Source organism: Populus euphratica, unplaced genomic scaffold (genome assembly GCF_000495115.2).
Source record: "Populus euphratica unplaced genomic scaffold, PopEup_1.0 scaffold719.1, whole genome shotgun sequence".
Classification (NCBI taxonomy): domain Eukaryota; kingdom Viridiplantae; phylum Streptophyta; class Magnoliopsida; order Malpighiales; family Salicaceae; genus Populus; species Populus euphratica.
In genome coordinates this window covers 43923-56095 of record NW_011500581.1, presented here as the reverse complement: position 1 = coordinate 56095, position 12173 = coordinate 43923, and the positions used below count along the sequence as shown (strand labels likewise).

General features: G+C 30.7%; 2 protein-coding genes across 2 annotated transcripts in view; both read left to right on the top strand.

Annotated features, from left to right (window-relative positions):
• Positions 1-690: 690 nt before the first annotated feature.
• On the top strand, positions 691-6542 carry LOC105115502 (lysine--tRNA ligase-like). Its single transcript, XM_011012407.1, has 17 exons — positions 691-891; positions 990-1065; positions 1269-1340; positions 1447-1612; positions 1711-1804; positions 1888-1973; positions 3055-3170; positions 3244-3306; positions 3872-3997; positions 4097-4379; positions 4472-4568; positions 4660-4816; positions 5265-5408; positions 5515-5583; positions 5666-5809; positions 5962-6013; positions 6288-6542. Exons 1-17 carry the CDS (start codon positions 842-844, stop codon positions 6302-6304), a joined length of 1812 nt encoding a protein of 603 aa, XP_011010709.1. The 5' UTR covers positions 691-841; the 3' UTR covers positions 6305-6542.
• Positions 6543-9754: 3212 nt separating this feature from the next.
• The window catches only part of LOC105115501 (plasma membrane ATPase 4), an 8975-nt gene continuing 6556 nt past the window's right edge, over positions 9755-12173 (top strand). Inside the window, 1 exon segment of the mRNA XM_011012406.1 lies at positions 9755-10027. Within this exon segment, the coding sequence (XP_011010708.1) occupies positions 9977-10027 (51 nt within the window). The 5' untranslated portion in view covers positions 9755-9976.

Here is a 12173-nt window from a genome sequence, read left to right as displayed (position 1 = left end):
TTATTCTATATATTTACTTAACCAAAATAAATTTATAAATGTAATTCGCGTTATTAAAAGTCACGAGTCTATCCATTTTTATAACAAACTAAAATTAAATTATTTTAAACTTAATTAACATATTTCATAAACATTAAGTCAAGCAAAAACATCAATAAAAAAACATGTAAAATATCATAAATAAGAAAATTAGATAGAATAGCTTTCCATCACATAGCTATAAAGAAATCAATTTCAAAGTTGTTGAATAATGAGTAAATTATTAAAAATATTATAAAAAATAACATAAAAAATAAAATTAATTCAAGAAAAGTTCGAGATAATATTTAAATAGATATTAATTCTAAGAGAAAATAAACAACATTGAAGTTATATTTTACAACTCTTTCTAATTGCGCCATGTATATAATTTTGATACATAAATAGATTATTAATTTATATTTTAGGTTGAATATGTATTTTTTAAATAATTATCTTAGAATTATTAGTTTATCACAAAGTCCAAAGTCAACACCAATATAAAATATTATTTAATTAAAATTAATAATTTATTAAATATTAATTTATCAATGTTATACTCTAATTTACCTTATGTTTTAGATTCCAATAATGAAATCAGATAGATATCCACAATTTTAAAACTGAAATAAACAAAATGGAATGGTACTTTCTTTATTATTCTTTTTAAAAAGAAAAACCTCAAATGAAACCAGACAGAGCCCTTATCAAAACCCTAGCTATCTAAGGTATCGTTATTACCACAATAATAGCAAAACACCACCATTCAGTCGCCGCCACCCCATTCTATCGAACAGCTGCCTTGTCTCTTTCTGATTTAACAATGGAGGAGACCGACGCTTCTGCTCCCGGCGAGAAAACCATAAGCAAAAAGTTAGTCTCTCTCTCATTTGTTTTTAATGAAAATTTTGTTTTTTTTTTTTGAAGTGATGGATTGATTGTGGCTTTTGGGGATGTTGTTACTCTTGTAGTGCACTGAAGAAGGAATTAAAGAATAAGAAGAGAGAAGAAGAGAGACGCCAAAAAGAGGAAGAGAAAGCTAGACAGGTCTCCATCCTTTTCTCTTCATTCCTTTCTTTTTTTCCCCCTTGTAATGCTATTGAGAATTCAAATATGGAATTAAGACAATGCCTTGTGATTTTATTTATTTATGCTTGCTTTAGTCTAAACAATTATAATTATTTATGTTAAAACTTTTTTTTTTTATTTTCTTATTGTGTCTTTTGACAATGTTACACAATTTTTTGCAGGCTGCTGCCAAGGCCAGCACCCAGGTTCAGAAATCTGCAGCGGCAGCTGATGATGAAGATATGGATCCCACGGTTTAACTCCTTTATTCTTGCTTTATCTTGTTTGCACTTGATAAGTATAGAAATAAAGTTTTGTTAAGGTTTAATTTTTGAATTCGTTTCTTGATTTTTGTTACAGCAATATTATGAAAACAGGCTGAAATATCTTGATGCTCAGAAGGGAGAAGGGAAAAATATGTACCCTCATAAGTTTTTTGTTTCACTGACCATCCCTGAATATATTGACAAGTATGGGGGGTTAAGCAATGGAGAGCATCTTGAGGATGTTTCTGTGTCTTTGGCTGGTAATTTTGAACACAGATACTTTTTCTCTATTGTTTTACGTAATTCTTTGTTCTCATATTTCATTTTGTTGAATTTTTTTATTTCCGTGTTTTACTAGGTCGAATAATGAGTAAAAGATCTTCCTCTTCAAAGTTGTTCTTTTATGATCTGCACGGTCTTGGTGCTAAGGTCCAAGTGATGGCTGATGCAAGGTATCTAGTGATTTTTTCCATATGTTCCTTTCTTTGCGTCATTTCTCATTCAAATGGATAAATTTTCATTTCTGTAATTTCAGCAAGTCAGGTTTTGATGAAGCCGAGTTTTCTAAGCTCCATTCCAGCGTGAAGCGTGGTGATATTGTTGGTGTCACTGGATTTCCAGGTTTGGGTTATTACAAGTGCTAGTTAATATGCTGTGCTTTCCCTTTTATCTTATATTTTCAACAAATAAATAACTTAATGCAAGTCCTATTTCACCCTCTATATTTGTACTATCAAACAGAATCTTTTTCTTTGCCCTGACCTAATTGCAACTGAAGGTCCCCCAATAGCTATTGAACATTGTATCAAGGTTCATAGGGGATGCAACTCTTTCTTGTAACAAAAACTGTGTTGAAAACTTGTAGTGGTTGATTCTTTATGATATTTAGTAATCATGTTATGAAACTGGACCTCAATTGTGATATAGCATTGTTGAAGCTGTTCCCTCATCTTCTCTCGCTGTGTATTTGCATGCGTGCAGCTGCACATGTTTCCATGGATATGCATACTTGTAGAAAGCGTAGAATTAAGTCAAGGAAAGTACGTGAAACCTAGTTTAGAAGAATTGCTAGTCAATCTTCAATGATGGCCTCTTTCACAAGATAGGATTGCTGTTCGATGCATATCTCTATATGTGTGCACAATTTCTTGTGCACAGTGAGGTGAGAATGGATAGCTGCACTTGTAATCATCTTCCGGACATTCAGAATATTTTTGGAAACATTTGAGATATTACCAATTTCATTGATAAAGAATTCAAGCTGAATCTTACGACAATCAAACTAATCGATATCTCAAGTTTAGACAGTGTAATAAAAAGTACAAACCCTCTATATATGACAAGTATATTGTTATTGTGTGCATGCTTGTGCATTGAATTCTGCAGACATGGGAATTCATTTGTATTTTTCTATCAATGTACCAGTGGAATAATCAAGGATAGATCCAACTAAACAAGACTTGAGAAGAGAGAATATATTGCTATATGGACCATTTTGATTGTTATATTGAAGCATTTCCAGAAATATTGCTCTTTTCTGTCCTATTTGATGTCAGAATGAATTAGTAATGTTTTCTGGTGTCATCTTGCTACAGATGCTATGCTATACTGATTTTTTGTTAATCTTTTTTCCATCTAATATGGATCTGCTAGAAAATTAATCCTTTTATCATTTGTAATGAATTCCTTTCTTCTAATATAGGAAAAACCAAAAGGGGAGAGCTGAGCATCTTTCCAACATCTTTCATGGTTTTGTCTCATTGTCTGCATATGATGCCCAGGCAGAAAGCTGGTCCTGGCTCGGATGCTAGTGCAAAGGTTAGAAACTTTTGTTGTTACTCAGTTGTTTTGGGCTGAGATTATATTGTGATGGAATTATGTTGTTCTACAGAAATCTGAGGTTTGGATCCCAGGATCAGTCAGGAACCCTGAAGCATATATTTTAAAAGATCAGGTATTTACCCTAAAGAAATTTGTCTGTTTTAAAAGATAAGGCCTCTTATCTTCTCAAATATTTGTTAACTGTTGTTTGAATGAACAAGTCACCCTAACCAAGATCACTTTGGTGTGCTTGTCAATGACATTTACTTCTTGAGTGATTAGTTTTGTTGTCTATATTACTGTCAGACTGGAAGAATTTTCCTACAAGGGATAATGGATGAAGCTGACCTTTTGGTTAATGCTTGGTATACTTAAATTAGCCTTACAAGTAATGATGTCACCTGAAGTTGCATGACTAGCTGTCTTGTAAAACTTGAATATTGGCTCAAAATAGTCATGGAATTGAAACAATGGAAGTGTTTTCCTGACAATAACACAATAAAATCATTATATTTTTTTGTTAGCTAATTTTTGTGTCTTGCTTTTATTCTCTGGTGACAAAATACGATATTTTTGGGAAACTGATAAGATCATGTTTTCTGTTATTTCTTATCCAATATTAGCATCCTCGGATGGGTCTTAACAATTTCCTTCCCTCTTTGGAGTGGTCATTTATTTATTTTATTGTTTCATTCTAGGAAACACGGTATCGTCAACGATATCTGGATCTAATGCTGAATTCGGAGGTTCGACAAATTTTCAAGACCAGATCTAAAATCATTAAATACATACAGAACTTTCTTGACGATCTTGATTTCTTGGAGGTCAGTCTTCTATTTTGTTGTTTTGAAAGCTTCTACCTTGATTTTTCTCTCTCATGTAATTATTTCTTTCTTGCTGATTATTTCAACCTTTGTATTCAGGTTGAAACACCAATGATGAATATGATTCCTGGTGGTGCTGCTGCTCGTCCATTCAAAACTCATCATAATGATCTGAACATGAAGCTGTACATGCGCATTGCACCTGAACTCTATCTTAAAGAATTAGTTGTTGGTGGACTTGATCGTGTTTATGAAATTGGAAAACAATTTAGGAATGAGGGTATTGATTTGACACATAATCCTGAGTTCACAACCTGTGAGTTCTATATGGCTTATGCTGACTACAATGACTTGATGGAACTCACTGAGAAAATGTTGAGTGGTAAGAGTGAATGTTTGGTTGTTGCAAAATTCTTTTTTCACACTGGTCTCCCACTTTTTTTTAAACTGAAAATACTTTGTTTTTCAAAACAGGCATGGTCAAGGAACTTACAGGTGGCTACAAAATTAAATATCATGCAAATGGGCTTGACAAGGATCCAATTGAGATTGACTTCACACCACCGTTTAGGTCCGTGAGATGTCACTTTTCATCAATGGCATAGTCTGAACTCTTGACAGCATTTGTGGATGATGGAAATAACAGTTTGTAACTGTTGCAGACGGATTGACATGATTGAGGAGTTGGAGAAGATGGCCAACCTCAATATACCTAAGGACCTTTCCAGTGATGAAGCTACCAAGTATCTTGTGGCTGCATGTGAGAGGTTTGAGGTCAAGTGCCCCCCTCCTCAAACGACAACTCGATTGTTAGACAAAGTAATTCTTCTTCCCCATCTCTTTGTTTAGACAACTGTTAGATAAATTGTCTAATCATTCTATTTGTGTTCTCATTCGTATCCTACTGTTTTCACATGTGTTCTCATTCGTATCTTACTGTTTTCATGTGTGTGTGTTTGAAAGCATTTCATTCTATTTGTGTTCTCATTTGTATCCTACTGTTTTCACATGTGCTCTCATTCATATCATAGTTAGTGTGTGCAGACGCACATTGTGTTTAATGCTCCTTTTTCTGACACAATTGATTGTTTGAATCAAATTTCAGTTTGGTGCATCCTGTGTGAATAGTGCATGCTTATCATGTAGCATGTTATATTGATGTTGAGTTATTTTTTATGGTCAAAGCTGAGTTTCAAGCATATAAAGGACTGGGAACTTTCTAAGATTCATGTTATTGTAATTTTTGGTGTTTCTTCTGTATCCACAGCTGGTGGGACACTTTCTGGAAGAGACTTGTGTAAATCCCTCCTTCATCATCAACCATCCTGAGATTATGAGTCCGTTGGCAAAGTGGCATAGATCGAAACCAGGCTTGACTGAACGCTTTGAATTATTTGTCAACAAGCATGAGGTATTTTGCTCAACTACATTATTCATGCTTGTTGTTTCTTTTGATTTATCTTCTACTTATGCCCTGACTTGTGCTTGTATATGGTTGATATTTTGTGACCGAGCAGCTTTGCAATGCATACACTGAATTGAATGATCCTGTGGTACAACGACAACGATTTGAAGCACAACTGAAGGTAACATTATCATTTTGCAGTCTGTAATTTTAGAGTAATGACTGGAAATTATGCCTTACAGCAATTTGTTTCCAAATTTCAGGATCGACAATCAGGTGATGATGAAGCAATGGCTTTGGATGAAACATTTTGTATGGCTCTTGAATATGGATTGCCACCAACTGGTGGATGGGGACTAGGCATTGATCGGTTAGCTATGCTGTTAACTGATTCACAGAATATAAAGGTTTGTGCCAAACCCCCCTTGTGTTTTTTTGTTGTTGGTGGGGGTGTGTCCTTATGTTTGCATGCCAGCGCTGGCTCACACAGTAGCAAGTCAGTGTAGGGATTTAAATTTCATCTATTACTCATCGATTCTGCTTGCTTTTTGGGTTGCAGGAGGTGCTTCTCTTCCCAGCCATGAAGCCTCAGGACGAACCTCCTGCTAAAGGTACTTGTTCTCATCTTGACTCGCATTGTATTGTTGCTTTTCTTTAATTCCTCTTGCATGTTCACTCCTCAGCACAGAATATTTTCACTGTATGTAGCTTGAATGCCATTGCATTTATTTTTCTATTTCAAACTACTAAAAGCACCTACTGGCATCGTGGTTACCCAAAAGGATGGATAATTCAAACCTCTTGTAGACTAGAGATATGTGTAAGTAACACTTTTTTTGCGTAGTGCTTAACATTTTTCATTTAATCTTATTTTTGTTACTGCAGCTACTTCCGGTGTTTGAAATTTTGAGATTTGCAGTAGAGGTGGTTGTGTTGTCAACTTTTTGTAGTTTTTTTTGGCTCCAAACTGATAATTATTTGGATTCGTCATCGGACACTGGCCGCAGAGGAGGGCTTGACAAGCTACACGATACTCGTTAATTATAGCCGATGTAGTTTTGTTTCAGTTCTTGACTGAGTTGCATGATTTGGAGATATTTTTTTAAACAAATCTCTTTTGCGGTGTAAAAGTCTCTTGTGTACGGACGGTATAAAAGTTTCAAGAGGTGTTTTTGGTTGATGGGTAAAACTAACCGTTTAAGAACATTTAAAAACTCCATTAATTATCCATTTTTTTAGGGATAAAGAGCATATTAATTATTATCTCCTTAGATCCTGTAACTTGGAGAATAAAATTACTCAAGTGTCCTTATTCTATTTTAAATTGGAATATTCACCTTTACATTACTTCTTTTCTTTTGGCTTTCTTTTTCCATAACAAATCCACCGAGAACTTGATCTTATCTCTTATTTTAACGTGCTGGCTATCAGCTTTTAATTTGAAGGAAAAAAAACACTATTGTAGGAAATACTAAACGGCGAGGGAGCCCGATGCTTATAACTCCTCTTACCTTTTATAGTGATTCTTGTTTTGGTTTGTTGTTTTGGTCACCAAACGTTTTTGCTTTTTGATTGCATTTTTGAATAGCTAAATTGATGGTGAATTGTTTTTCTCCCCCTATTATATAGAAGGGTAAAATTGAAAGTTTGAGATCAAAATAAAAAATATGAACAAAATAGATAGCCATTTTAAAATTGAAAAAAGTTGACTTTGGTCAACATATCAATTTATTTTTTGTCCCTGTGACTTTTTCAAAATTTATTTATGGTATAAATTTTATTTATCTATTTTTTTGATCTCTAGATTCAATAACAAAGAGAGTCATTAAATGATAATAATAGAGAATGTCAATTGACAATATAAATTATATTGTTTGAAGCAAAGTTTTATTAAGGTGTTTTTTAACTTTCAAATTGTTTTTAGATTCAACTTATAAATTTTTTGGGTTTTAGGATGATTTTTGAATTGTTTTTTAGATTATTTAAAAACATGGATGATTTTATTTAGTTTTATTGGTTGTTTTTTGGTAAAATAAAAATATAGTTAAAAATAAATTTTTTTAGCGATGAAAGGACTGTTATTTTTTTTTTAAATCACTAGCTATATATATATATATATATATATATATATATATATATATATATATATATATATATATATATATATATATATATATATATATATATATATATATATATATATATATATATATATATATATATATATATATATATATATATATATATATATATATATATATATATATATAAATTTAAAAGGCCCAGGTGCTTAAGTTGCCTTAAGCTTGTGTTTCACAACCTTTATTTGGAGATCGAGGGGTGCTAGGCTAACTAGACCTTCACGCTTAGGCTTTTTGTTTTTCTTTTTATATTGTTTGAATAAAATATTGTCTCATCATTATAAATGAAATCATGTGGGGTCAATGGAACCTCAAAAGACCTAATGAGTATGAGTTGTGGTATTTGGATCCATTTTGAACATATCCTAAGAAAGGGGCTTAAAACTTGATTTGTCATTTTTCATCGTCTCGAATCCAAGTCCCTTTAGCTAAAATATACCAATTTAGGCCAATTTTAACAAGAGCACAAATATATTTTATCATTAGAAACAAACCCAATGCAACTTATCTTAGATAAGATGTTTTAGGATGATACTTATTTTCACTATAGCACTTGTTATCCAGAACTCTAAAGTTCAGTTAAGATTTTTAGTTACTATAAAACTAAATGACCAACTTTTTATTTTATATTTTTACCCTTCAGCTCATCTTGATATCTTCTCTTATAAAATGTGTCATATATACATGTTAACTAACGATGCTAAGGGACATTTAAAAAATAAAATAAAGAATAGAGGTTTCAAATAATAAGGCTGTAATTAAAAAAAAAGAAAAAGAAAGAGGAGGAGGAGCTAAAATAGTGAACAGTAACTATATATAAAAACCTCTATTATATTTTTCTGCGTATTTCATGATTTTGATCTCGCGATAACATTAATTCGCTTGTCTCTCATTTGTTTTTTTATTTATCATGTATAATATTTTATATTTGTGGAAAAATAAAATAAATGATTTTTTTTTATTTATCAAATGGCCTCTATATATTTTGGAATACACAATAAAGAATAGTTTTTATTATTTTTTCTATTATATATTAAGAAACAAAAATAGACTTTGGACCTTATTACACCAAATTAAAGAAATCATCGATATACAGATATATAACTACCAGTTAAATTTATCGCATGAAGAGTTGAATATAAATCTAATATTAATCTATAGTTTATTTGTGAGACTAAGCACATACATTTGTTAAAATAAATTTAAAATCTTCCTCCATTTACCATAACAAAAAAGGCTATTTATTTGAATTCATGTGTAGTGTACATAATTATGTAAGTATTTCTCTCTTTTGAATGAAATGAAAATAAGTCTTTTCGAATTTGTCATTTCAAACAAATAAAGAAAATGAGTGTATTAAAGCAAATAAAATCCATAATATACATTTCACATATAGTTTAGAAATAATGAAAATTAGATTCACAGTATCTCTTCAAAATTTGATTATTATTAAACTTTGATATATATTTTAACTCACAAAATATAAATTTGAGATCCTTAAACATCTTACTTTTATTTTACAACTAGAATTTATATTCAAGTTTTCATTTAAAAACACGTTAATTTAACTCCTAAATTCTACTATTAGTTTTGTCCTGCTAAAGTTGGAGCTCGGCATCGCTATGAATTTGTTAAAAATAATTAATAAATATTTTAATTATTTGAGTAACACTTGATGATCTAAAAATCACTCAGTCAAATTTTTTTATAGGTCTAAACTTCTAAGATGATGTTTATTTCATTCTATCTATCAACATTATTCAAAATTTAATCTTTTTTGTTTGTTTTTAAAAATTAGCACAGGACATGCATGCAAACAACAACAACAAGATTTGTGGAAGAAGATGATTAATAATCTTAGTAACCCGTATTAAAGTGAATTAATATTAAATTATTATAAGGGAAATTCTATTTATTCATGAGAATAAATGCTGAAAATCTTAACGTTTTCGGTAACCTACTAGTAAAGTAGCACTCTACGATGTCCATATTACATTCTTCCAGGAAAGGAAAGGTTTTGGAATCCCAAGACAACAACTAACCCCGGTAAGTCACCAATTAGGGAGGAGAGAGAGATAGAGATCCTTAAAACTACTCAAACTTCCTAACTGTGAATGTGGGTCCTACCTTTATAAGGTTTAAGAGAGAGGGGGGTGAAGTAAAAACATGTCCATCGATGTGTATAAAAGCAGAGGTTATAAGGGCTTGAAAGAAACTTTCTATGTCTTAATTATCCCTGCATACTCTCTCTTCGTCTTTGGTCCTTTTCTTGGGATAGACAAGGTCTCATTGAATGGCCTTTACATTCATTTCTCTTCCTCTTCTTTTTCTTCTTTCATATTGAGTTATACATAATCTTGTTACCAAAAACCGATTAAGAGAGGGAGAGATTTTTGGCTCTTAGTTGTGGTTTTCGGGTGCTAAAGTGGAAAGATGGCAAAGGCCATTAGTCTCGAGGATATCACGAATAAGAATATTGATCTAGTATGGTTTTTTTTTTCAAAAATTACTTTCTTTTTATGTTATTTATATTTTTTATTGCTGTTACTGCTGATATTTGCTAAAAAAACATTGAATGATATTTTTATTGTGTATATGATTATTGAGATATTTATGATGATATTATATATAGTTGAACATAATCCTAATTTTGCATTATTTCTAGTTATGTTTAGATCAAAATGGAGAATTGTTTAACCTTGTGTTAGAATGCTTTTCATTTAATATATTTTTTAAAATGCTTCTTTTGATTGTTGAATTAAAAGTTTTTTAGAAAGATTGATAAAAAAATTTAAATAAATTTTTTATTAGATCCTTTTAGGCCTAAGAATAAATTCGACTCAAAGTCTGTGCTCTTATTAAATTAAAAAGGGCTCTTAAAATTTTTCACTTTTTCCCATTTCATTTCTCTTTTTTTTTTTTTGGGAATTTTGGGTATTTGTTTCTCACATATGAAGACAACTAAAGAAAGAAAGAAAGATTAAAATGAGGTGGCTATGTTTTTTAATATTTGTTATCAATTAAAGATCACTAAACAAAGAAAAAGCATCTGTGTTGTTCTTATGGATTGTTTTAGTACCTGTCCTTTGTGGTCCTTTACCTTCTTCCATAGAATTTTTAGTTTCTTTCTCTCTCTCTCTCTCTCACACTTTCAAACCATATTGACACAATGACCACTGGATTTATTTCTTGGCTTCATCAAATATTTAATGACTTTGTTGATTTGACCAGTTTGCCCTTCTTTCTTTGGAATATACACCATAGACTAGGGCTCTGTTTGTTTGCAGAAAAGTTGTTTTTTTTTTAAAAAATAAATTCCGGAAAAAATGAATTCCTAGAAAGTGAATTAGTTTTTGATGTTTGGTAGTATTATAGAAAATGAACTGGAAAACACTTTCCAGTATTTGGTTATGTTATGAAAAATAAACTGGAAAATAATTTATTAATGTTTTAGTTTTTTCAAATTTATTAAAATAACAAGGAACAAATCTTACAAATTAAAAAGTTGCATAATAATGAAATTGAAAAAAATATAATTTTATAAATTATCTCAAATAAAATAAATAATAATCAAAATAATAAAGATCAAATCTAAAAATGAAGATGATGAAATTAAAATAATAATAATTAACATTTCATAAAGTATTTCAAATAAAATAAGTAACAATTAAAAGAATGAGGACCAAATTTGATAGATAAAAAATTTCAATAAAAAAATAATAGGAGAAAAATGAGGATCAAAGTTAATATAAAAAATAAATTTTATGAAATGAAATTGAAAAATAAATATTCAAAGCAAAATATATATAGCAATAAAAAATTTGAGGATCAAATTTGATATAATCAGCAAATAATGACATTTCTAATTTTTTTACAATTTCCAGAAAGTGTTTTCTGCCCAAATTTTTTAGGAAAACACGTTCCTGAAAACCAAGCCAAATTTTTCTTTGACTGGAAAGTGTTTTCCATTGACCAACTTTCCTAATAGCAAACAAACACAAGAAAGTTTAGAAAGTGATTTCGTGGAAACCACTTTATGAAAAAAAACACAAGAAAGTTTAGAAAGTGATTTCGTGGAAACCACTTTATGAAAAACAAACACAAGAAAGTTTGGAAAGTGTTTTCCTATAAACCACTTTTCGAAAAACAAACGCAGCCAAAAAGGAAAATACTTTCCTAAAAACCAAACCAAAATTTTCTTTGACTAAAAAGTGTTTTTCGTTGACCAGAAAGTATTTTCCGTTGACTAGAAAATGTTTTTCGTTGACCAAAAAGTATTTTCCGTTGACCAACTTTCCTAATAGCAAACAAACACGAGAAAGTTTGGAAAGTGATTTCTCAAAAACTACTTTCCAGGAAACAAACATGGCCTATACCTTACATCTTCCATTTGAGAGGTTGGTGCTGCCCTTCCATTCACATACTGACACGACTAAAAGATTAATGTCTTCTTCCAAGTGCAGGAGTGTCGAAATAGTAAAAACCCAGCAAGACCGGGGTCGAACCACATGAAGGTTAATTGTACAAATTATAAACAACAATAATAGTAACAATAACAACAACAATAATAATAGTAGCAATAATAACACTAATAATAATAATAGTAGTTGTAGTAGTAGTAGTAGTAGTA